Raw genomic sequence first — 24,179 nt, 5'->3', positions numbered from 1 at the left:
TTAAAAGTTGGCCCACGTGCCGAACGATCTGGAGGGTGGTCAGCATGCATGGCGGTTGCCTTAGGGAATCTTGGACCACTTAGACGACTTCTCGGAAATCTCGGATGCGGTGCGTGAAGCCCATGCCAAACAATGCCTATATAAAGGCACCAACCCCAATGGCATAAGGGGCAAGTAAGCATATTCTAGCTCTCATACTTTGTGATTTTTAGCTCGCACTCTACTATGAGAGTACTGACTTAAGCATCGGAGCGACCTCACCGGGTTAGCCACCCCGGGTCTTTTGACATTGATTCCTTGCAGGTCTCTAAATAACTACAACAATCAATCCAGCTCGCCACTAGGCAGCTTGGCCCTCTAGTCAGCTCGGCAACTAATAGGCAGCTCGGCACCTAATAGGCAGCTCGGCACTCTGGTAAGCTCGTCACCTAACTTGCCTAGCTCAGCCCAGTCAGCTCGTCACCTAACCTACCTAGCTCGGCCCAGTCAGTTCGGCACCTAACCTGCCCAGCTTGGCCCAGTTAACTCGGCACCTAATATGCCCCCAGCTCGGCATACAGTTCCTCATCCAGCAAAAGTTCACTTCGCCCTCTGAGTCATCGACCACTTGGAAGCAGACCAAATGACGAGGTACTTAGCACAAAAAATTGATACATCACCAAAAAATTGATTCATCAATATGAAAAATTGATTTTTAATTTCAAAAAATATACAAATAAAAATTTTAGTAATGAAATAATTATTTTAATAATTAAAATTATGAATTTGTATATGATATATATCTTAGAAAATTTAACCAATTTTATATATTTTAATTTAAAATTGTATATATTTATAAATTATTAAATGATAGTTTAATTTATATTTGAAAATTTAATATTTGGTTAATTTTTTTGTTAATGTTAAAATGTAAAAATAATAAAATAAAAAAATTGATATAATAATAGGATAAATATAATAAGTCTATCTTGGACTCTTAATTAATACATTGTATGATATCAGTGCATTCTATTATTAATTATAATATATTTTTATGTATACAATTAAATATATATAGATTTAATATTATTAATGTATTTATGAAATTTTCATGTGTTTTCATAATATATTCAAATTTTTTATTCATTTGTTTCTAAAACGCATCCTATCCGTATATAAATAATAAATTGTCCGATAGTCGATAGACCGATACGATACTGTGTAATACCGAACTTTTGGGTATAAATGTTTTTGAATCCTTCCAACCAATTTTACCATTTTAGTCTGATTTCCTAGTGACTGTTATCCCGTGACAGCAAAGAAGATGAAGCCTAGAAAGGAGGGGAGGAGAACCACTTCATCTGCCACCAGAAGTCGGACCGTCGATTCGGTTGGGCTCGAGCCAAGGTCGTCAGGGTCTCGCTCGCCTAGAGTGTCTCGGACTGCATCTCTTGTCGATCGTGAGTTGATTATCGAAGAAGATATTGTGGGATTTGAAGGACTCCATATCTCGCCCGACGACGCCAACCCTAGGAGCTTTCCTTACAGTGTAAAGCAGCAGTGCTGGGAGAAGGCAGAGAAGATCAAAGGACGAGACCCGGATCGGTGGAGACGCGACGCGCTCGGCAACATCGTGTTTCGGAAGCTCGTTGGTTGCCCAGGTTGTCTCTGTCACGATTACGATCACATTATGCCCTACTCCAAGGTATTCTTGATCCTTCCCTCTTTAATTTTTTTCCCTCCATGTTCTTGTTTTAAAACAGTTTTGGGTTTTGTAAAAATGAGTTGGAAGTTGTGTATGTTCTATTTTTCGTTTTTTATCCTGTAAGTGACTCAGATGTTATAATTCATAGAATATATCAATGCATGCTTGACAATTTTTTTAATATAGTTTAGCAGTTAGGCTATTCAAATTTCCAGTTTATGTGAAATGCGAGTGGCGATGCTAGTTTTCTTTCCCGGGGAAGAAATAAAGTAGAATCATTTTGGTAACAAGTACTTGAATCTGTAATTTAATTGCAGGTTAAGTGTTTTTTGATAATCTTTTATTTGATATTTATTGGGGATGTATGCTCAGAAAACTATAGTAGTCTACATGAAATTTGGAAGCCTTGGCTTGCTGAAAGTGTTGATAACCCGTTAAGTGAGTTTTGAAGTCTTTTTTCTTTGATTAGATAGAAATCAAACAACTTATGTCTCCGTGACTTTATCCAAGTACAGGAATACAACCCCAGCCAACCACCAGAAAGGACCAATTAAGTGGTATAGAGCTCTGAGGCTCTGGCTATATCTACCTTAGGCATCTGCCTTTGAGTTCATATCTACTGTGAATCCACTTGATTTAGACAGATATAGATGCTATGATTTCTGATGATGCGCAATCCGGCCGGTCTTAGCTGTCAACGACCTTGCCTCTGAACTCGGTAGCAGGGAACCTGAAATGGGGGAGATGAGGAAGCTCTGGGGGGAACCATGTGTAAAGGCTTCGAAGCTCAAGTTAGAATTCTTCAAAGGCAAATAAAACCAGATAGTGCAAAGTTTTTGCATACCTCCTCTTTGGGGGAGTGGAGAGCCTTTTATAACCACCTCGCGCATTCACTCCTAGACTTCTGTCAGGTCGGGAATGATTACTTCCGTGCTTCTGCCAGTTCGGGCGTCATTGCCTCTGCTGGGGCAGGATCGTCACTGCTCTTTTTGTCGGAGTCGTCTCTGTAACTGGAGATGGCGGTGGCAGGTGACGGTGGCAGGTGGCCGTTGAAGTGCGGCCATCAAGCGTCAGATCCCAAGTCAGTCAGGTGCGCCGCCCCTGGATATAGACTCCTTCGGTGTCAGGTACGGTGTGGTTCGTCCAGTTCAATGCTCTGGAGGCGAAGTGCTTGGAGCGGTGTGTGAGGCGAAGTCTTGAGTTCGGATAGGAGGGGGGGGTGTCCCGAATTGTCATGAGACGAGCTAGTTCGGGTCACTGCTTTGTGTGGCTCGGGGCCAAAGGGAGAGTTCAGGCTCCTCGTAGGGAGTTCGAGCTCTAAGTAGGGAGTTCGGGCCCCTTGTAGGGAGTTCGGGCTCCTCTTAGGGAGTTGGTCTCCTCGAGGGGAGTTCGGTCTCCTCGAGGGGAGTTCGGACCGCTGGTCTCTTCCCTTTGGTGTTTGTACCCTCGGTACGCTATTTTAAGTGCCGAGCTACTTGTTTTTTGCCACGTGGCGTGATTTGCGAGGTCGGGCCAAATCTTCCTTCATCAATTGCCCCCCACTCCTCGTGCTGAGGGTCTTGCCCTGGCGCGGGGAGTTCGCAAGGTGTCAGGTAGATTTGCCCTGCACTTTGAATCTTGGTTCTGTCGGCGCGAGGTGCGTTATCAGGGTTCCTTGGGTTTCTTCGAGCGTCCATTAGGCGGGAAGCGCGCCGGACTGCCCAAATGCTGATAGATGTGGCGGCACACGCTTTATTTCGAAATTTCAAAAAAGCGCGCCACTTGGGGGGCGCGATAGCGGGCGTCTTTTCAAATTTGAAAAAGACGTGTCGCTGCCGTTTTTACTGAGGAGACGTGCGTTGGCGTTCCGTCAGTTTCGAAAAGATGTGCGCCGACGCTCTGTAAGTTTCAGAAAGACGTGCGCCAATCACGTCTCGGTCTCGGGGGACATGTGGTTAGTGCGGCTGTAGGCCGTCGGATTGGCTTTGATCTAAGCCGTTGCCTTTCGGTCACTGTGAGTATAAATAGCGGGGGGGACCCCAGTTGTTGTCACTTCTATATTTCTCTCGAGCTCGCGTCCGAGTTTCAGCTCGCATCCAGTTCGCGTCCAGGTTTTTTCAGTTCGCATTCAAGGCCTTCCGCTCGTTTGAGCTCCTGTGGTCTACAACCTTTGTCCGGGTGAGTACTTTCCTGGATCCCATCTCACTCCCCGATGTCTAGCTTGGATGGCTCAGATAGTCCTTTCAGCGGGTCTGATGCAGGTTCTACGAACCGAGTCGCATCCCCCGATAGCCCTAGCGAGCCGGAGGTAGAGCTCGAGGAAGAGTTCGAGCTCGTAGGCCGAGGCGCTTCGGGTAGTTTGGCGTCCACCTCTCGTCGGGGTCGGATGTTAGACAAGTTTGGTCCTTCGACCATGACACCCGAGGGGCTCCAATCCCTCATTACTTACTATAACTTGCCCGGGGAGTACGCTTATTTCATACCTTCGGGTAGCTTTCCTTGGGAACACGGTCCTGATGAGATCGTGATATTCCGGGAGCAGCTCGCTGCGGGGCTGCGATTGCCTTTCCATCCCCTCTTTGTCGAAGTCTTGAACCACTTCGGCGTGACGGTCGGCCAACTTCACCCGAATTCCATTCGAAATTTGGTGGGGACAATCTCCTTATTTAGCGAAGAGAGCTTTCCGTTGGACTTGGAGATCTTTTCTTCAATCTTGATGCTTAAGAAGCAAGCGGGTTCCCTCCCCGAGCGTAGGCGGGCTTACTACCTGTCTCCTCGCCCGGGCTTTAATCTTTTACATGAGCTCCCCAACAAGGTCCCAGCATGGAAGCGGGACTATTTCGGGGTGCGAAGTGTGCTGGGGTGGCCGTTTCAGACCGGGTGGGGGATGGCCGCTCCTGACTCCGGGGTCACGCTTGACAAAGAAACGGCGAAGGGCCTCCAGCAATGCGCGCGGCTTGGGCTGAAGTGTCAACAGTATCTGACGGAGGCCAAGCTCATTGCGGCCGGCCTGAGTTCAGGTAGGTTCTTCACTTAGAGATTCTTATCTTGCTGTCTTTCTTGCTTTTTATTGATGGCGAACTTCTTTTCGCAGGTGTGGTGGATTCTCGAGGGACCCGGGGTGGGCACTTGTTTCAAGGCATGAAGAGGAGAAAGCGGGTTGCCAAGCGAAGTCGCGCCGAGATGCCTCGGGATGCGGAGCTCGAGGTGCCGGACTATCAGCCAGGAGATCTGCCTAGGGAGCCCGAGATGGTCGTCCCTCCAATGCAGGAGCCGGCAGGGGGCCCTTATGCTGAGACTACCTACACAGGGGCTCTTACATACTCTGGTGCTCCTGCTTACTCCGGGTCTGCTCATACGCGAGCTGGGCCCTCGGGCTCGGGGGCCTCGGGGGATTTCAGGAGTGTGTTGTCGAGACCCATGCTCTTCAAAAGAGTAAGGAGGCTATCTTCCCCAAGGAGGTCGCGGCGTGGACTGATCTCCCTCTGCATCAAGTGGCCTGTCGTGCCGTTACCCATGCCATGGTGGTAAGTGTTCTTCCTTTTTTAGAGCTCTTTGGCTTTCGTTTTGTTGGTTCTTTTGATCACTCGGTCCCTTTTGGTAGGTGAATTCTTCTATTCACGCCTTGGCGGCTCAGGTGGAGAGGAGTTCGAGGCAGGCGCGAGCTGCCGAAGAGGCTCATCGCACTGTCGAGGAGGCTGCTCGTGCTGCTGAGGAGGCTGCTCGTGCTGCTGAGGAGGCTGCTCGTGTTGCCGAAGAGACTGCTCGTTTTGCCGAAGAGACTACTCGTTTTTCACGGATCAGGCAGGCGAGGTCTCAGAGAGATGCCGAGGCCATGGGAGTGGTGGTGAAGCACATGGCGGACTTGAGGCTAGATCTGCAGCATCAGGTCGAGTACCTTCAGGAGGACATCAGGGAGAGGACGCAGATATTTTCTCAAGGTATCGAAGATGCCAAGAAGAAGGCTGTCGATGAGTACATTGCTTCGCCGGGCTTTGATGATCTGATGGTGGATTCATACAGGAGGGGTTTTAAACTAAGCCGGTGGATGATCTGGAATACGTACCCCGAGCTCGATATTAGCGCCATATCCACTTCGCGCATCACTCAGGAGATGGCTAATGCTGCTGACGGTGAGCCAGACTCCGAGGGCGAGGCGGGGCCTTCGGGTATTGTTGAAGTGCCTTCTGATAATGAAGAAATAGCTCCGGGCTTGTAAATTATTATTATTATTATTTTTTTATGTACTACCTTACTTTTGAAATGAAATGACTTTTGCTTAAGTGTTGGTTGTTCTTTCTCCCGAACTGAGCATATTTGCCGAACTGATCATACGTCCGATCTGTTTCCTGTCCGGGCTACCGCACTCGCGCGGCCTGTTTTGGTGGTGATTTTATCCACTTTGCTTGGTGGTCTATAGGTAGTATCGCCTTAGGTTGACAATGTTCCATGCTCGGGGTACTTGCTTTCCCTCTAAGGTTTTGAGCTCGTATGCCCCCCCGAGTGCTTTCTTTACTCTGTAGGGTCCTTCCCAATTTGGTCTGAGTTTTCCTACGCCGGGTTCGGGTACCATGATCTTACGGAGAACCAGGTCGCCGACGCGGAAGCTCCTCTTCTTTACTCTGGCGTTATAGTACCGAGCTACCTTTTGCTGGTAGGCCACAGTTCGGATGTGCGCGAGGTCTCTCACCTCGTCCAGTAGGTCGAGGTTGGTGCGTAACTCGTCTCCGTTTGTCTGCTCGTCGTATGCTTCTAGTCGCAGCGTAGGTACTTCGATTTCCGCCGGGATTACCGCTTCGGTGCCGTAGGTGAGGTTAAAGGGGGTCTCTCCTGTGGCGGTTTTCTCCGTGGTTCGGTGAGTCCATAGAACACTTGGTTGCTCGTCCGCCCACAACCCTTTAGCTCGGTCTAGTCGTGCTTTCAGTCCGCGGAGGATGGCTCTGTTCATTACTTCTGCGTGACCGTTTGCCTGCAGGTGTGCGACCGACATGAAGTTCTGACTATTTCCCATACTTTGGCACCATTCTTGGAACTTGATATCCTCGAACTGTTTGCCGTTGTTGGAGATCAGTATCCGGGGTAGCCCGAAGCGACATACTATGTTCTTCCAAAAGAAGTTCTGTATGTTTCGGGCTGTAACTGTTGCCAGAGGTTCAGCTTCTATCCACTTTGTGAAGTAATCTACTGCCACTACTAGGAACTTTCTCCCACCTGTTGCTGGCGGGAATGGCCCCAGAGGTCGATGCCCCATTGTGCAAAGGGCCATGGACTGGTGAGGTACTTGAGGTCGGCAGCAGGCTGATGGTGGATATTGGCATGCTTCTGACACTTGTCGCATTTTCTGACGAGCTCGACGGCCTCTGCCTTCATCGTTGGCCAGTAGTATCCTTGTCGAAGTGCCTTTTGAGCGAGGGCTCTGCCCCCTAGGTGTTCGCCGAACAAGCCTTCATGAGTGTCGCGGAGTACGAGCTCGGCTTCGGCAGGTTGCAAGCATCGCAGGTAGGGGAGCGTGTAGGATCATCGGTACAACCGTTCGTCTATTATGACGTATTTGGCTGCCTGGCGCTGCACCCTCTTGGCTGCATTGCGGTCCGCAGGGAGGGTTCCATCTAGCAGGAAGCTTGCGAGTGGGTCGATCCAGCTCGGCTCTGCTTCAAAGACGGGAGCGACCTCTTCTGCCCCATCGAGAATGCTGGGCCGAGGTAAGTCCTCTATGTACACGGTTCTCATGGCGTTGTGACTCGTGCTGGCTAGCCGGGACAGGGCGTCGGCCTCAGTGTTCTCTGACCTCGGGATTTGCCTGATGAAGTGTGACTGGAAGTTGAGCAGAGCCTCCTTTACTTTTGCCAAGTATGCAATCATAGTGAGCTCGCGTGCTTCGCACTCGCTTGTAACTTGGTTGACCACGAGCTGGGAATCACTGCAGATAACTACGTGCTTTGCTCCGACCTTCTGTGCTAGGTTCAGCCCGGCTATCAGTGCCTCGTACTCCGCCTCGTTGTTGGATGCTGCGAACTCAAAGCGTAGTGCGTATTCCAATTTTGTTCCGCTCGGGCCGCGTAGCACTATTCCAGCCCCGCTGCCCTGCTGGTTCGAGGAGCCATCTACGTGAAGGATCCAGGGCTCCTCATCCCAGTTCGCGTTTGGTCTAACCAGGAGAGATGCTACACTAGCTGCTACTTCACGGGGTTCAGACTCTATTGGCTCGGGAGCTCCGAGCTCGCCCGAACTGGGGATCTCGGGCTGGACCGGCTCAGGGGCTTCGAGGCTAAACGTGCACTCGGCGATAAAATCTGCCAAGGCTTGGGCCTTAATAGCAGTTCTTGGCTTGTACTAGAGGTCGTACTCGCTGAGTTCGATGGCCCATTTCGTCAGTCGACCGGAAACATCGGGTTTAAGTAAAACTTGCCTCAGAGGTTTGTCAATTAGGACGATGACGGTGTGAGCCTGGAAGTACGGGCGGAGTTTCCGAGTTGCTATCACCAGTGCATATGCTAGCTTTTCTATCTGCGGGTACCTTGTCTCTTCTCCTTGCAAAATTTTACTAACATAATAGTTGGGTCGCTGGACCCGGTCTGTTTCTTTTATTAGTACCGAACTAATCACCTCGTCGCTTGCCGAGAGGTACAGTTCTAAGACCTCGCCCTCCTCGGGCCAGGCTAAGGTTGGCACACTAGCGAGGTAACCTTTTAGCTCGTCAAACGCGAGCTGGCAGTCTTGGGTCCACTCGAACCCTTTGCCTTTGATTGCTTTGAAGAAAGGTAGGCAGCGGTCTGCTGGTTTGGACATGAAGCGGCTTAGAGCGACTATACAGCCGTTTAGCCTCTGAACTTCTTTTATTTTCCGGGGTGGTCTCATATATAGGATGGCTTTTATCTTGTCCGGGTTGGCCTCAATACCGCGCCGATTGACAATGTACTCTAGGAATTTGCCCGAGGTGACGCCGAAGACGCATTTGTTAGGGTTCAATTTCATGCTAAATTGACGCAGGATTTGGAAGACAGAATCTAAGTCTTGTATTAATTCCTGTGAAAACTGTCTTGACGACCATGTCGTCTACATAACATTCTATCTTCGTGCCAATCAGGGGCCGAAACAGCCTATTTACAAGTCTTTGGAAGGTCGCCCCGGCATTTTTTAATCCGAAGGGCATGACCTTGTAGCAGTACAGGCCGAACTCGGTTATGAATCTGGTTTTTTCCTCATCGGACTGGTCCATCCGGATTTGGTTGTAGCCCGAGTAGGCGTCCAGGAAGCTTAGCAACTCATGTCCCGAGGTCGCGTCCACTAGACGGTCAATTCTGGGGAGGGGGAAGCAATCTTTCGGGCAAGCTCGGTTCAAGTCGGTGTAGTCGACGCACATGCGCCACTTGCCGTTCGCCTTTTTTACCAGCACTGGGTTGGCCACCCAGCTCGGGTAATGGACTTCCCTTATGAAGTCTGCTGCGAGGAGCTTCTCGACCTCCTCGTCGACCGCCCTCCAGCACTCTGGGGCTAAGTTGCGTTTCTTCTATCTAACGGGTCTGACTACAGGGTCAGTATTAAGTTTGTGAGTTATCAGGCCGGGGCTAATACCGGGCATGTCGGCCGCGGACCAGGCAAAAATATCTAAATTTTGAAGTAAAAAACTCACCAGTTCGATTCGTAGTGGTTCTTCGACGGAAGCACCAATCTGTAGTGTGCGAGCTGGGTCCGTAGCCGAAGTCGGGACTGCGACTGTTTCCTCTGTGGGCGAAGCTCGTTTCTCGCCTTGCTCCGCAGGCCGCTCCAGTTCGAGGTCGTTGGCCACCTTGGTTTTTCCCTTCAGGGCGGCAACATAACACTTGCGGGATTCGAGCTGGTCGCCCCGTGCTACCCCCACACCGAAGACTGTAGGGAACTTCATGGCCAAATGGTAGGTGGAGACCACCGCCCGTAGGATATGCGTGATTGGCCGCCCTATTATGGCATTGTATGGGGAGGGGGTCGCGACCACCAGGAAATCATGGTTGAGTCTGACCGCACAAGGCCATGTGCCGACTTCCACAGGTACTGTTATTTTTCCGAGGGGCCTGACTTCCTCTCCGCTGAAACCCACCAGAGGAGTGTTCGCGGGCTTCAGCTCGCTCCTCTGTAATTGTAGCTGGTCAAATGCTGATTTAAAGAGGATGTCCGCTGAGCTGCTCGAATCTACGAGTACGTGTCTGACCTCGAAGTCGCTGATCCTTAGTTTAATGACAAGCGCATCATCATGGGGGTAGTGGACCCCTCGCGCGTCGTCTTCCGTGAAGAAGATTGGTTCTTCGATCTTTGGTCTTTTTGGGGGGTTCCGTTCCTCGAGGGCCGCTTCGCGAACTGAAGTCCGGGCTGCTGCCGAGGTACACCCTGCTACCACCGAACCTCCCACAATTACATGGATGGTTCCCCGAACTGGCCTCTCTTCCGGAGGCTGTCGCTGCAACGGGTTCGGCAGGTCTGCTGCTAGATTCGGGGGCATCCTTTTCGCTCTCCCCTTGCCGACCTGCCTTACTGTTATTATTGTTGTGCTGTACAAAATTTCTTAAGTATCCGCGACGGATGAGTCCCTCTATCTCGTCCCGGAGATTATTACACTGCTCGGTACTATGACCGTGGTCTCTATGGAAACTACAATACAAATTCTTATTTCTCTCGTTCGGATTTCCCTTTAGGTGAGGTGGCCACTTCACGTATGGGGCGTCCTTGATCGTCATTAAGATCTCGGTCCGCCTCGTGTTTAACGGCGTGTAATCCGTCCGAACTGCTAGGGAAGCTCGGAACGACTGGTTCGGCTTCGGCTCCCGGGCCGGGTTTTTCTTGTCGACTGGGTTGGAGGGCTCGCCTTCCCTCTTTCTTTTCTCGTTCCCGCCTTCGGTTTGTTGGTTGATTTCTTCCTCTGTCCTCATGAACTTGTCCGCGAGCTTGAGGAATTCGGCCACGGTTGCGGGCTGGTTAGCTACCATGTGCCATTTGAACTCTTTGTGCGTTACTCATCTTTTGGCTGCCGCGAGCTGCACCGCGGGGTCTAACCGCGGTATCTGCAAGCATGCTTCATTGAATCGCTTGATGTAGCCCCGGATGGATTCTCCTTCCCTTTGGACTACTCCGAAGATGCTTTCCTCTGTTCTGGGGCACTGTTTGCTGGTGACAAAGTGTGCGGTGAAGACCTGCACGAACTGGGCCCACCACTTTATCGACCCGGGGGCCAGGTTCCTGTACCAAGTGCGGGCTACCCCCCTGAAGGTGGTGGTGAAGGCCACGCACATGCACGATTCGCTGGCCCTGGTGAGGTGCATTTGGGACTGGAAAGCGTCAACGTGGTCGTTGGGGTCGAAGGACCCGTCATACTTGTCCAGAGGTGGAAGCTTGAAATCTCTGGGCAAGGGGACCACCAGGAGTTCTGATGCGAGGGGGGAAGGAACTGAGAGAATCGGGGCAGCTCCTACCTCGTCCGAGCTCGTCTCTTCTTTGCCTCTGAGTTCTGACAAGACACGGGTGGCGGTTTGGCGACTTCGCCGGCGCCTTCGTTGTTGAGTGGGCCTTGTACTGGCGCTGCTGGCCTCCGTGTTGCCGAGCTCGATGGGCCTGGAGTGCTGGTTGTCTGCTGCCAGGGCGCCGAATCGGTTTTCCGTGAGCGGGAACTCAGGCTTGGAGCGCCGAGGTGCCGATCTTGCGGGCGAGGTTTCCGATTCGCCTGCGAGCTGCGAGGCGGGGATGATTTTTCTCTCTCTTCGGCTTGGGGTCGAGGCCTGGCTGTTAGGGGGGTTCTGGGGCTGGGAGGTCTTTCCTTGGTGGGGGCGTCCATCCTGCGGGGAGGCCTTAACCGGCCTCGGAGCAGGGTGCCGAGGTGGAAGTAGTGGTTGGTTCAGCGGCAGTTGGGGGAACTGCTGTTGATAGTGATACTGGGAGATGTTGTGCAGTACTTGGTGCTGGTGAAGCTGGTGTTGCTGGAACTGTTGCATTTGGGCTTGCATTGCCCGCATGCACTGCATCAGGTCGTCCAACCGGTTTTGGCTGGCTGCCAGGGGGACGGCAGTCGGTTCAGCAAAGATTGTCTCAATAGGGTGAGGAAAGTGGATGCTCGTGGCAGGAAGGTTTACGGGCGCCACTGCTTGTGGCGCATTCAAGCTGGGGATCCCATCCACCGAAAGGGGGATGGTGAACTGTCCAACGCACACCACGGGGACTTGAAGTTGTTCCCCGGTGGTGTTTGTTTCGTGCCACGTCCGGCGTTGCTGGAAGAAGCCATGAGTGTTGGGTTTTTTTGAAGAAAGGGGTTATGAGAGTTTGGAAGGAGGCTTTTTGAAGCGTTTCCCACAGATGGCGCCAATTGATGATGCGCAATCCGGCCGGTCTTAGCTGTCAACGACCTTGCCTCTGAACTCGGTAGCAGGGAACCTGAAACGGGGGAGATGAGGAAGCTCCGGGGGGAACCCGGTGTAAAGGCTCCGAAGCTCAAGTTAGAATCCTTCAAAGGCAAATAAAACCAGATAGCGCAAAGTTTTTGCATACCTCCTCTTTGGGGGAGTGGAGAGCCTTTTATAACCACCTCGCGCACTCACTCCTAGACTTCTGTCAGGTCGGGAATGATTACTTCCGTGCTTCTGCCAGTTCGGGCGTCATTGCCTCTGCTGGGGCAGGACCGTCACTGCTCTTTTTGTCGGAGCCGTCTCTGTAACTGGAGATGGCGGTGGCAGGTGACGGTGGCAGGTGGCCGTTGAAGTGCGGCTGTCAAGTGTCAGATCCCAAGTCAGTCAGGTGCGCCGCCCCTGGATACGGACTCCTTCGGTGTCAGGTACGGTGTGGTTCGTCCAGTTCAATGCTCTGGAGGCGAAGTGCTTGGAGCGGTGTGTGAGGTGAAGTCTTGAGTTCGGATAGGAGGGGGGGGTGTCCCGAACTGTCATGAGACGGGCCAGTTCGGGTCACTGCTTTGTGTGGCTCGGGGCCAAAGGGAGAGTTCGGGCTCCTCGTAGGGAGTTCGAGCTCTAAGTAGGGAGTTCGAGCTCTAAGTAGGGAGTTCGGGCCCCTTGTAGGGAGTTCGGGCTCCTCTTAGGGAGTTGGTCTCCTCGAGGGGAGTTCGGTCTCCTCGAGGGTAGTTTGGACCGCTGGTCTCTTCCCTTTGGTGTTTGTACCCTCGGTACGCTGTTTTAAGTGCCGAGCTACTTGTTTTTTGCCACGTGGCGTGATTTGCGAGGTCGGGCCAAATCTTCCTTCATCAATTTCCTTAATTAATTTTATTTTCTCGAGCACATTGTTCTACCTGATTGCATTGGAAATGAATCCCCAAATGAGACAAAGTAGTTCGGCTATCTGGGTTCCAACTTGAAGACCTATAATTAAACTGAGTTCTTGTTGCGAATAGGTTCACCAGATGCACAAGGATAAAAATGATGCCGCCCCTTTTGAGGAATATCCTACCAATCCCAGCTGGTCCATGATTCCCAAGGAAGCTGCCATCAAACTACCGTTTGGTTTCCTTGTCAACATAAAGGGGAGATAGGATGGCTAGGGGAGGATTGAAGGATCTCTAGCTTCCTTATAATTCATCATGAGTGAAACTTATATATTTATATGAGATTAGTCAGTGTCTAAGGAGTGAGGCATCCCTTGAAGGCTTTGAGACATATTTTTCCCCTTTGTATGTGGGCCTTGTTCCTTTTCTCCCAGGCTGCACGGTTTCCCTTTTATTAAGCACCTAACATATGGAGGGGGTAAACATAGTAGTTTCAGAGAATATTATGTCTTAATATTTATCTCTTGATACTTCATTTTGAGTTGTTATAACTTTTTCTTGTATAACTACATTGGAATTACCTGGCCTACATGGAGCCATGGTCATTTGACAACAAGGAAGACCCTATTTGTTGAGAAGAGGTTATGCAATCCCACAAAAACAAATAATGAGCAAACTAGATGGAGAGAACAAAATGCAGAACAAGAACAGTAAAGAAACACATTTTAATGTGGAAAACCCTTCTAGAAATTTGAAGGCGAAAACCATGGGACACTAGTCCAGGAAAAACTTCCACTATTGTCAAAGTGAGATTACAGCTTCTCTGGTCTCTACCAGAGGATGACACACCAAAAAAATAAGTTCAGTTCTCCTCTGTTTTCAGAGGATGACCATTGTGTTGTTTTATACTAAATACCAGTAGCTAAAATAAGCTCATACACCCCTCACAGATTCATGAGGCTGTGAGGTCATCAGTCTTTGAGGCCACAAAGATGCCCTCCCACGAGGTTGTCATCTTGAGAGGCTGAGAGGCTACTGAGATCAGTTCATCCTCCTCATGAGGACGGAAAATCCAGCACTATTGAACACACAAACTGAAATGCCAATGGTGTTTTGCTCACTAGAAGTAAGAGATGAAGGCCTTCTTTGACTTGCTCACAAGGTGGTTTTTTAAATCTTGTTGACAACTCATAGCTCTTTTTCTTAACTGAAGTTGAAAGGGACACTGTAGTATTATGGTTGGCTAAATGAGTTCACAAGTTGGTGGGTCATGGAACTATTATTTTTGAAGATAAGTAAAAAAAGAAATTTTATTGCTAAAAGGAAAAAAAGTACATCATAACTAGGTGACAAGATGTCACCCCCACCAGATTACAGTAATGTAATACCATAAAAAAGCAAAAAACAACACTTCAGTATCAAAACAGATCTCAGCATTCCTTTTAAGAATTCAGAGAAGTCCAGAAATCAGCTCCAAAGTCTTTTTTACGCAGTCCTTGAAACTCTGGAAGCAAAGGCACCCAACCAAGGTTCAAAATATCAATACGCCCCTGTGTGCCAGCAGGGGCGAATCGGTACTTAAATTAACACGCTTTTATATATATATTTTTTCAAAATTTGGTTTTTGGGCATATTTTTAACCATATTTTTTATTAAAAAAGAGTGGTTCCCGAAACCCCTTTAAATAGGCGTATTGTGAAGCCACCGATACAGTATGGGGCATATCGAATCGAAATTTTGAACCTTGCACCCAACAAATAACTGTCGAACTAATAACCAAGGTTTAAAATTTTGATACGATACGCCTGATACGGGGCATATCGTATTGTATCTTTGAAAAACCGATACAAGATACGCGTGGAAATCAGACGTTGTCTTTTTTCATGCGTATTGGACCCATATCGGGGGCGTATCAGGGCATATTGGGGGCGTATCGGGGCGTATTGGACCCATAGTGTGAATCGTTATTTTTTTTTTAAATTTTCAAATTTTGAAAAAATATGGCACAAATAGGTAAATTTTTTTTCAATCTTTTATGATATCTTGTGATTTCATTTTTTTTTGTTGAATGTTTAAATTTATGTTGATCTACATTTCTTACATTCAAAATCACAATTTTTTTGTGCTATCAGTAGATTTATGGAAATTTCATGAAGATATTTGGGGAAAATATCAATTAACAAAAAATTTGAAATGTAAGTTCTTTCTTTGCCTTTAAGACCAAATATGTTTTAGATCTATGGATTTATCTATCATATATCTTTTTTAATATTTTTTTGATTTTTTATATTTTTAGAATTAAAAAAATTAAATAATAATGAATTATATTTTATCATTTGATCACAACCATTGAATATATTATAATTCTATGGATGATCTATCATATCCATAGACCAATTGAAATTTCTTCTTTAATAATTATCTTTTTTTATTCTTTTAGAATTAAAAAATAAATAAATAATTAATTATATTTTATCATTTGATCGCAATGATTGAATATATTATAATTATATGGATGATCTATCATATCCACAAAGCAATTGAAATTTCTTCTTTAATAACTATTTTTTGAATATATTATATAATGCTTATTTATTTTTTATAATTTTTGGAAATAAGTAATAAATAATAATTATTAATTATATTTTCACATAGAAGTTGTGCCAATGCATGTTTTATGGTTGGATAGGAGAGTTGGGTTTTTCTCATCCCATAAAACATTAAAACTTAAGAGTTATAATTTATAAATTATAGTTAAGCATAGGATTTTCAATGAAATTATAATTAGCTATAATATATTTCTTCATAAAACCTTTAGAATATATTAATTTAATGTATATACACCACACCTCTTTGAGGTCTTATATTTAGTGTTGTTGGTGTATTTTTATGATTTATTAAAGTATTTATAGTGTTTCCAAGCGTATCTTAGTTTTTCTCCGATACGCATGCGTATCCAAGGTGTATCCCGGTACGTCTCTTAAAATTGCCTTTCCGATACACTTGGCGTTTCCGATACTTTGAACCTTGCTAATAACAGCTACCATCTCTTTCATACATTTCTTTTTCTCCTTGAAGATCCTTCTATCTATTTCCTTCCATATTTCCCAGCAAACAACAAAGGGAATACATGTCCAAAGGATCTTAACTTTTACTCTACCTCAAATCCTTGGCCAACAACTAAAACTTTTACTACAGTAGGGAGGCAAAATCATTGGCCATCAATTTTCAATAGCTCATTCAGATGGCATTGAGGTTGACTTTACACTCTAGCTGATAGTCTGACTAGAGGAGTAGAGAGGGATTCTTTCTTGTTGGGGGAAGGTTATTATCTGAAACTCTTCACTTTTAAAACATTCTCTAACTGACCCTGACTTTTTGATACCTCCAGAGCGCCCCCTGTCAGTGACTTATTTATAACATATATACCTTCCATCATGTCAATATTAGCAACTTTAACAGAATTGGTACACATGTGCCATTTTCATTTTTTAATGACAAAAATAACCTTGACCAACTAGTCTACCCTATTAACTAATTTTTATATAACAAAAATGCCCTTGGTTTATTTCTGTCTCCTATTCATTGCTTGTTTCATGTTTGCTCATCTCATGAGTGAATAAATAGGCCCTTGGTTCCATTTTTATATAACAAAAATGCCCTTGGTTCCATTCACCTACCAGAGTTCAATTTGAGTGAATAAATAGGCCTGCTTTTAGGATTTTGGTTCAAAGGATGGAGTTGAATAGAGGGGTATCATTGTAATTTTGCAAATACCTCTAGTTTTCTAACGGCAAATGTCTAGCCCGGGGGGGGGGGGGGGTCCTTGGAGGTATTAAAAAGTCAGGGGATGTCCAAGAGAGACAGAAAAGTTGAGGGTTGTTCAAATAATAACCCACAGGTATGCCATGCTAGCTTTTGTATTCTATTTTTACTTGTAGTCCTTTTTTTTTTTTGATCAGAAACGATAACTTTCATTAGAGATAAATTAGCCTGAAATACGGAATTCAACCCTTATTAGAAAAGGTTGATCCAATAAACATCAAACATTACAGCACTGCCCAAAAAAGACTCTCCCTTGCAGTCCCTTGTTTTGCTAGGGCGTCAGCAAAACCATTTGCTGATCTCCTTACCCACTTGAACCAAACACCCCCCTCCCTTGTAATGCTAAGAATTTCCCTTATCAGCTGTCTATATTGCCAAATTCCCAGCTGCCCTGATTGCATCCACCCAATTACCAACTTGGAGTCTCCCTCTATCTCAATCTGCTGTAGCCCCAACTGTTTGGCCAGTTTTACACCTTGATGTAGTGCCAAGATTTCCGCTCTTAAGGAATCTCCAACTCCTATTGGACCTGAAAACAAAGCCATTATCTTGCCTTCATTATCTCTGAAAACACCTCCTATACCAGATGGGCCTGGGTTACCTATAGAACTTCCATCAAAGTTCAGTTTCACCCTTTGTTTTGCCGGTGGGGACCAAACTTCCTGTATCATAGCTTTGAAAGTAGTAGTAGATGCCACAATACCCCAACTTTTATAAATGTCTTCAACTGAGAAATCCTTAAAAAGATCACATGATTTCAACCAATGGATAACCTTGGATCTACATCTGCCTTTAAAGATCCTATTGTTTCTTTCCTCCCACACTGACAACAATACAGCAGCTCTAGTGGCTCTCCACATAATCCTTTCACGAACTGTTGGTTGCCTGTAAAAAGTTGGATCAAAGAGGTTCACCACCCTTGAGGAGGGAGTCCACCTGTAGCCAAAGAGAGAAGAGAACCAAGACCAAATAAAGAACACAAAGGGACATGAGATTAGTAAATGTGAAATTGTAGTCCTTTACTACTATCATAATGCATGAAAACCTTTGCTATTTTTGCTAGTTAAATAAATTACAAACTGCTCTTCATGAATGATCTTGTCATTCCTTTAAAAATGCACACTCTTAACCTTCTTCCTTTTTCTTTATCTAGATACACTCTTTTTTAATGAACTATGGATCTTGCTAAGATGTCAATTGTGTCATTACAATCTCACCAAATCAGAAAATATGGAACAAGAGCCTAAGAGCTGTCTGATCTACTTGCATCTGGGGTAGCCCATAGTGCCTTATTTTGTACAAGAGGGGGACCACTTGCTCTCTCATTTCATAATTCAAACTTTTAGAGCATGAATGTTTATATTACATAAACTCAAATAACAAAAAAATGTAGGATTTGAAGAAGTGAATCATTAAGGTCAAGTTGTCTTTCTACATGTAAACCTCTCTCTCAATATTATGGAATGAATATTTTGATTTGTAATCATATCCTGATTGTTTAACTGCTGCTGAAACCATTACTCCAAACCAATGCTCTGGAATGCCACTCTGTGAAAGTGAACTTATATTTTCCTTAGATAAAGTGAGAATTGAGGGTTACTGTTGTTACTATTCGCGAAATAACTGCATGGATAATAATTCCATTTTTCTAGATATTCTAGAAATCCAAATTTGTCTCATGGTTGTTGACAATTCAATTGGACCTGGTGTTTTGTTTCTTTGATAGAATTAACTGGGGAAGGATTAAAAATAAATTACTGGTATCTAATATAAGAAAATGCACATTGTTTTTACCTTGTTTTGGCATCAAGATCAGTATATCCTCATATGAGTTACTTCCTGGTTAATGGTGATATTGACGTCAATTTGCTTTGTTCAAGTTCTATCTTGGAAGGACACACACCACGAATTCTCCTTCTAATTCACCTTAGATGGTATGCCTCTAAAGAACGATGGACAGTTCAATTCTGCTGCTTCATTTTTTGTTTATTGATTGTGCTTGAGTTTTTGTTTTTGTGTAGTTTTGATAAATAGAAATAATTTGAATGGTCTAGTAACAGGATGAAGGTGGCCATTATGGGGACCTTATCATTAATGAAATTGTTTTTCTGCTATTGCTGTATGAGGGCATTTGTCTAATTCTTTTTTTCCCCTCAAATTGCAGGGTGGCAAGAGCACATTAGAGAATTGCCAGGTTTTACAGGTTTGTCTTTTATCTTGTTGTTCATTTATAATTTGTTTGCTCAATTTTCTTTTTCAAATGGTTCCATGTGTTTGCTGATATATATATATATATATATTGGAAAAGGTAAGGTATGATTTATTTCAAAGAACAACAAAGTACAACAGATTCCCGGACAATAGAAGCCCAGAAACAACTAAAATTACAGACTCCAAATGGACTGAGAACTAAACAACTCAGCTACATTCAGGTGCTTAAATTCAGCAATAACTGACACCCTGGAGAGCAGCTTGCTGACTGACTGCTGAACTAGCTCATCTGGGCTTTTTGACTTGTTAGAAAAAAACTCTATCGTTTCTTTCTGACCACAAGGACCAAAGAATTGCTGCAGAAATTGTTTTCCAGACTAGTCTTCCTTTTTTCCTCAAGCCTGCCAGATTCCAGCTAAATAGGAGGTCTTTGACTGATCTCGGCATGACCCAACATACTCCAGCACCAGCAGACTTTAGAAAATGCTCCCATACTCTAGAAGATATTGGACAGTGGATGCTTAGATGATCTGTACATTCAGGCATCAGTCTACACAGCCCACAAGTAAGGTTTGAGAGCTGCAGACCCCTCCTTTCCAAGCTGACTTTTGATAGGCACTTATTAAGCACCATAGAGGCATAGACCACACCAGGAAATTGGATTTAGAGGGAGAAACCACCTTCCGGATTTGTGTACATGGAAAGATAACAGGCCCAGAACTGCCAAGTTTAGATGATAAAGCTGAAAAGTTGCCATCCTTAATCCATTTCCATATCCACTTGTCCTCGCTAAGCATATCAATATTTTGGCCCTGTAATAGATTCATCAGACCCACCACCTCATTTAGTTCCCTATCAAACAGATCTCTCTAAACCATGGAAACCAGGTCACTGAGCTGTTGAACAAAATATAGGAATCTGCCATTGAAACTTCTTGGTCTACAGCACACTGAAAGAGCTATGGAAAAGCTTCAGCCTAGGGGATGTTCAGACACCAGGGGTCCCTCCAAAATTTAACCCTGTCACCTCTGCCCACTTTGAACTCCTCACCTTCCAGGAAAACAGATTGACTTTTTAGGATACCTTTCCATACTGAGCAGCCACAACTAGAGAGAGGGTCTTCAGATTTCTAGTTACCCCAGTCCACCCCATACTTGGAGGCAATTAAGTTCCCTCCACCAGGAGGTTCTTTCAGCAGCAAATCTCCAGCACTACTTACTAAGCAAGGCAGTAATGCAGTATTTATCACCTTCAGCTTCCTAATTCTTAGACCCCCTTGCTTTCTCGGTAAGCATACTTGGTCCCAATTCACTAAATTTATTTTCTTCTCTTCTTCCCAACCCCTCCAAAGAAAGTTTCTCTGCATGCTTTCAGTGGTTTTTTTGGCAACTTTGGCTGGAATAGGAAAGAGGGACATGAAGTAGGTGGGGAGATTGGACAGAGTGCTCTTTATAAGGGTCACTCTACTCCCAATTGAAAGGTATTTAGCCTTCCAAGAAGATAATTTTCTCTCTAGTTTCTCAATGACTGGATCCCATATAGCAGAGGAGGAGCATTTTACCCCCAGGAGGAAGCCCCAGGTACTTCACAGGGAAGAAGTCCACCTGACAAGCCAAAACCCTTGCACATTCCTCCAAGTTCAAGACCTGCCCTATCAGAATGATTTTGCTTTTATGCAGGTTAATTTTAAGGCTTGACACCACCTCAAACCAGTAGAGAATCCCTAGCAAGATTTCCAACTAATCAATTGAGGCATCAAGGAAACAGAGAGTATCATCAGCAAGAATGTTAAATTTTTTATCTTGAGGAGCAATTGCAAACCCATCCCAAAGCCCATTTTCAGCTGCCTTAAGAGAGAACCGAGTAAGAAGCTCCACAAGGCAAATAAAGAGCAGGGGGGAGAGGGGATCTCCCTGTCTTAGGCCTCTAGAGCTTTCAAAGAACCCCATCGATTAACCATTAATTAGGATTGAGAACTTGGGTGAGGATACACATACTTTGATCCAATTTCTCCGCTTCTGTCCAAAATTAAAATTTTCTAGCACTAGATCCAAACACCTCCAATTAACATGATCATAGGCCTTTTCTATGTCCAGTTTACACACCAGCCCTGGAATTCCCTCCCTTTGTCTCGAGTCTATGAGCTCATTGGCCATCAGAACTGAATCAAGCATTTGTCTCCCCGGGACGAAAGCACATTGATCACTTGAGATCACACTACTCAACACTAATTTCATTCTTTCGGCCAACACTTTTGCCAGAATTTTGTAGAAACTGTTTAGGAGACTAATTGGTCTGAAGTCCCTAAGGTTTGTGGCCCCCTCAATCTTTGGGATCAGTGTCACAAAAGTGGCATTAAGGTTTCTTTGCAAGGAAGCATTGCAATGAAAATCCTGAAAGACCTTTAAGAGATCTTGTTTAATCACATCCCAACATTTAATGTAGAAAAGATTAGTTAGACCATCAGGTCCAGGAGATTTCTCACCCTCCATTTTTAGGATTGCTGCCTTAATTTCCTCTTCAGTAACAGGTCTTTCAAGAAACATAGATTGATCGAGACTTAGCTGCTTCTGAAGGGAAAGGTCTTCTGGCCCAAGTTTCTTTGTAATGGTTTTTATAGAAAGCAGTGGATAGCCTTTTTACTTCAGTCATTGACTCTCCCACACTTCCCATTCCAGCTTGCTTATTGATGAAGCCCTTCTCTGTGCATGGTTTAACCATAGCCTCATACACAATCTTCTTTGTAAAGGTTTTTATAATTTGTATGGTTTAACCATACACAATTCTAAAGATAATTTGCTTATGGATGAAGCCCTTCCATATCATAAATGTGGTAGCCAATCAGGTGTTATCTATCAAAATTCATGGGTGGGTTTTGATTGGTCAAAACTCTTCCGATACCATATCTTTCCCATATCATAGATTTTCCCTATATTAATTAGTCAAGGCACAGATGGGCTCCAATACTTTGTAATTTTCTGAAAATTTATACACTAGACCTGGTTAAAGATGGAAAAATGTCTACAAAATGGGTAGAATTCAGTGCATAAAGAAATTTGCTGAATTTCAAATTGCAGGTCCTCTCTTTTTCTTGGGTATGGGTTTTCACATCATAGAAGCCTTTGTAATTGCTCCATTTCTGGAGTTGGTGCCCTGTGTTTTTTTAGTATTCCCTGTAACCCATGGAGTTGTGTTTTGCAAAGCCATGTTCTCCAGTTGTCCTTGTATATTACGTAATGTCTTTCCCAAAATATTATTTAGAATTGTGTATGGTTTCCCATTGAATGCTCTCTTGTTTGTGTACATTTGGGTGGTTCCTGGGTATATTTTGGTAACGTCAGTGGCTTATTGTTTGAGCCACGTTTTTTTAAGTGAACCTTGTTATGCATTACACAAACTCACTGATGCCCATGTTACAGGCAACAGTTAATCGGTCAAAGGGAAATCGGACTGACTTATCTAAAGCTGATCTCATACAGAAGAGCTCATACTGTCGTGTTTCAGGTGCTCTAAATCTAACAAGGGAATGCTCTATTCAATTTTGAATATCTCAATTTGGGAAAACAACTCATGGAAGGAAGGTTCAAAGTATCGACACGTATTGGCCCATATCGGCCGATACATATCGTTTCGGGACCCCTCCGATACGCCCCTACAGTGGGTGTATCAGGGGTCTGACCGGTTCAGGGTGTGGAGGAGGCCTAAACCAGCTCCCCTGAACCAGTTGCGAAAAAAATAAAAAAAAAAGTACCAAAAACTGTATCGATTAGCCCGATACACCGGTATCGATATTTTGAACCTTGCATGGAAGCACTTTGCTGACATTATTAATTTCTCCTATTTGATTTTAAACATCTTTACTTGGGAAAGTAAATAATAAAACATGTTTTTTGAATTCTTTGAATGAACTCCAGGCCGTGACATGGATCTTCTGGAATTATCGGCCTATGGTAATGTTCATCGTGAGCAAGATTCGGGGGGTTGTAGCATCCAATAACCAAGGACAGACAGCATCTTGGTTTCCGAATGAAGTGAGGTTAAAGTGGACACGAGTAGAAATGGACAACCCTTATGAAGTTCTCAGGATGAACAATACTCTGGTGGTTTTGTCTGTGTCCAACCACAAAAATCTTTGTTCAGAATTCAGATGCCAAATGAGAATCATTGACAGAGCTGGATAGGCTTTTGTTTGATGCAAGAGAAGAATTTGGTTAATACTTGGATCAAATTAAAGAAAGTTTTTAGTGCTTAGGAGATACTAGTAAGCCCAATAAGGTTTGGGTTTAATTGCCTCAAATCATACTGCACTATACTTTTTTTTCTATAAAGAAAGCATTACATGATGCTGCACATATGCAAGGATATCGTTTATTGATCTGGTGATCATAACCATTGGTTTTATTGTTTTCTGGCTTAAGTGCACTTGAAGAGTTTTTTTTTTTTTTTAAATTTTTTTATATAAGAAAATCTGTGGGGAAACCATTTTCATTCAACTTGCTCAGAAGTACAATTTCTTAAAAGAAGGAAGAAAAAAATTCAGGCGATACAGACCAAATTAGAACATTTGTGAGAGAAATGTCTTAAATAGCACATAAAATCAGGCTCCTTGCATGCTTTTCCAGTGCTTTTAAGGTTTCACCATTGGGCATCAAAATAAAGCATTTATGTGATTATGGGATTAAGTAATATACTGTGACTGTAGCAGGATTTTCATGGCTTAACCATAGCCTCAATCTTGTGTGCCACACTGCCACTGCCAGTCTGCTACTGCCCGCGTTAGTCAACACTATAAGGTTTGGACCTTGGCTGCGTTTGGAATGTTTATACTTTGTAGAGAATTAATTGTCCTACCAAAAATTAAAAAAAAGATCTTATGAATTTTGTGGTAATCAAATTTAAAATTTGATATATACTAAAAAGTTGTTGGAAGTTGGAACAAGTTTTATAATTGCCTTTTTTTTTGTGTTTGGAATAGTAATACTGGCTTTTCAGATTTTCACCAAATGCGATTTATATGAATTGTGTGGGCTCAGCTTAAGAAGAATCTTTTAATTGTAAGAGAAAAATGGTTGTTTGTTTCTTCTTATCTCTTATTTCTTAAAGTACAATCATACAACTTTTTGTTTTTTAATGATACTCCCAAAAAGACAAACAAAAACTCTTATATATGAGGTCAAAATGGATATTTGATAATTTTTAGAATTCAAAACAACATTCTCTCCATTCAGAATTCAGAGAAAAGAAAAACTC

At 44.7% G+C, this 24,179-nt stretch overlaps 2 protein-coding genes across 4 annotated transcripts; both read left to right on the top strand.

The window, feature by feature from the left end:
* The first annotated feature begins 1,241 nt into the window (after nucleotides 1–1,241).
* LOC104598108 (HNH endonuclease) lies at nucleotides 1,242–23,422 on the top strand. 2 transcript variants are annotated; one of them, XM_010260021.3, is made up of 4 exons: nucleotides 1,245–1,684; nucleotides 18,883–18,921; nucleotides 22,349–22,433; nucleotides 22,844–23,422. In XM_010260021.3, the coding sequence occupies exons 1-4, from the start codon at nucleotides 1,304–1,306 to the stop codon at nucleotides 22,924–22,926; spliced, it is 588 nt and encodes a 195-aa protein (XP_010258323.1). In that variant the 5' UTR covers nucleotides 1,245–1,303; the 3' UTR covers nucleotides 22,927–23,422. The 2 variants fall into 2 exon arrangements, with proteins under 2 accessions (XP_010258322.1, XP_010258323.1); XM_010260020.2 differs by lacking the exon at nucleotides 22,349–22,433 and having other exon boundaries at nucleotides 1,242–1,684.
* Nucleotides 1,694–5,946, top strand: LOC148792048 (uncharacterized). 2 transcript variants are annotated; one of them, XM_088904553.1, is made up of 3 exons: nucleotides 1,694–4,683; nucleotides 4,758–5,190; nucleotides 5,268–5,946. In XM_088904553.1, the coding sequence occupies exons 2-3, from the start codon at nucleotides 5,185–5,187 to the stop codon at nucleotides 5,880–5,882; spliced, it is 621 nt and encodes a 206-aa protein (XP_088760679.1). In that variant the 5' UTR covers nucleotides 1,694–4,683; nucleotides 4,758–5,184; the 3' UTR covers nucleotides 5,883–5,946. The 2 variants fall into 2 exon arrangements, with proteins under 2 accessions (XP_088760679.1, XP_088760678.1); XM_088904552.1 differs by having other exon boundaries at nucleotides 4,758–5,946.
* Nucleotides 23,423–24,179: the final 757 nt, after the last annotated feature.

This window comes from Nelumbo nucifera, chromosome 4 (genome assembly GCF_055504915.1).
Source record: "Nelumbo nucifera cultivar China Antique chromosome 4, China Antique-T2T, whole genome shotgun sequence".
NCBI lineage: Eukaryota > Viridiplantae > Streptophyta > Magnoliopsida > Proteales > Nelumbonaceae > Nelumbo > Nelumbo nucifera.
Note: the sequence above shows the minus strand (reverse complement) of the source record. Positions and strands in the feature narration are given on the sequence as shown.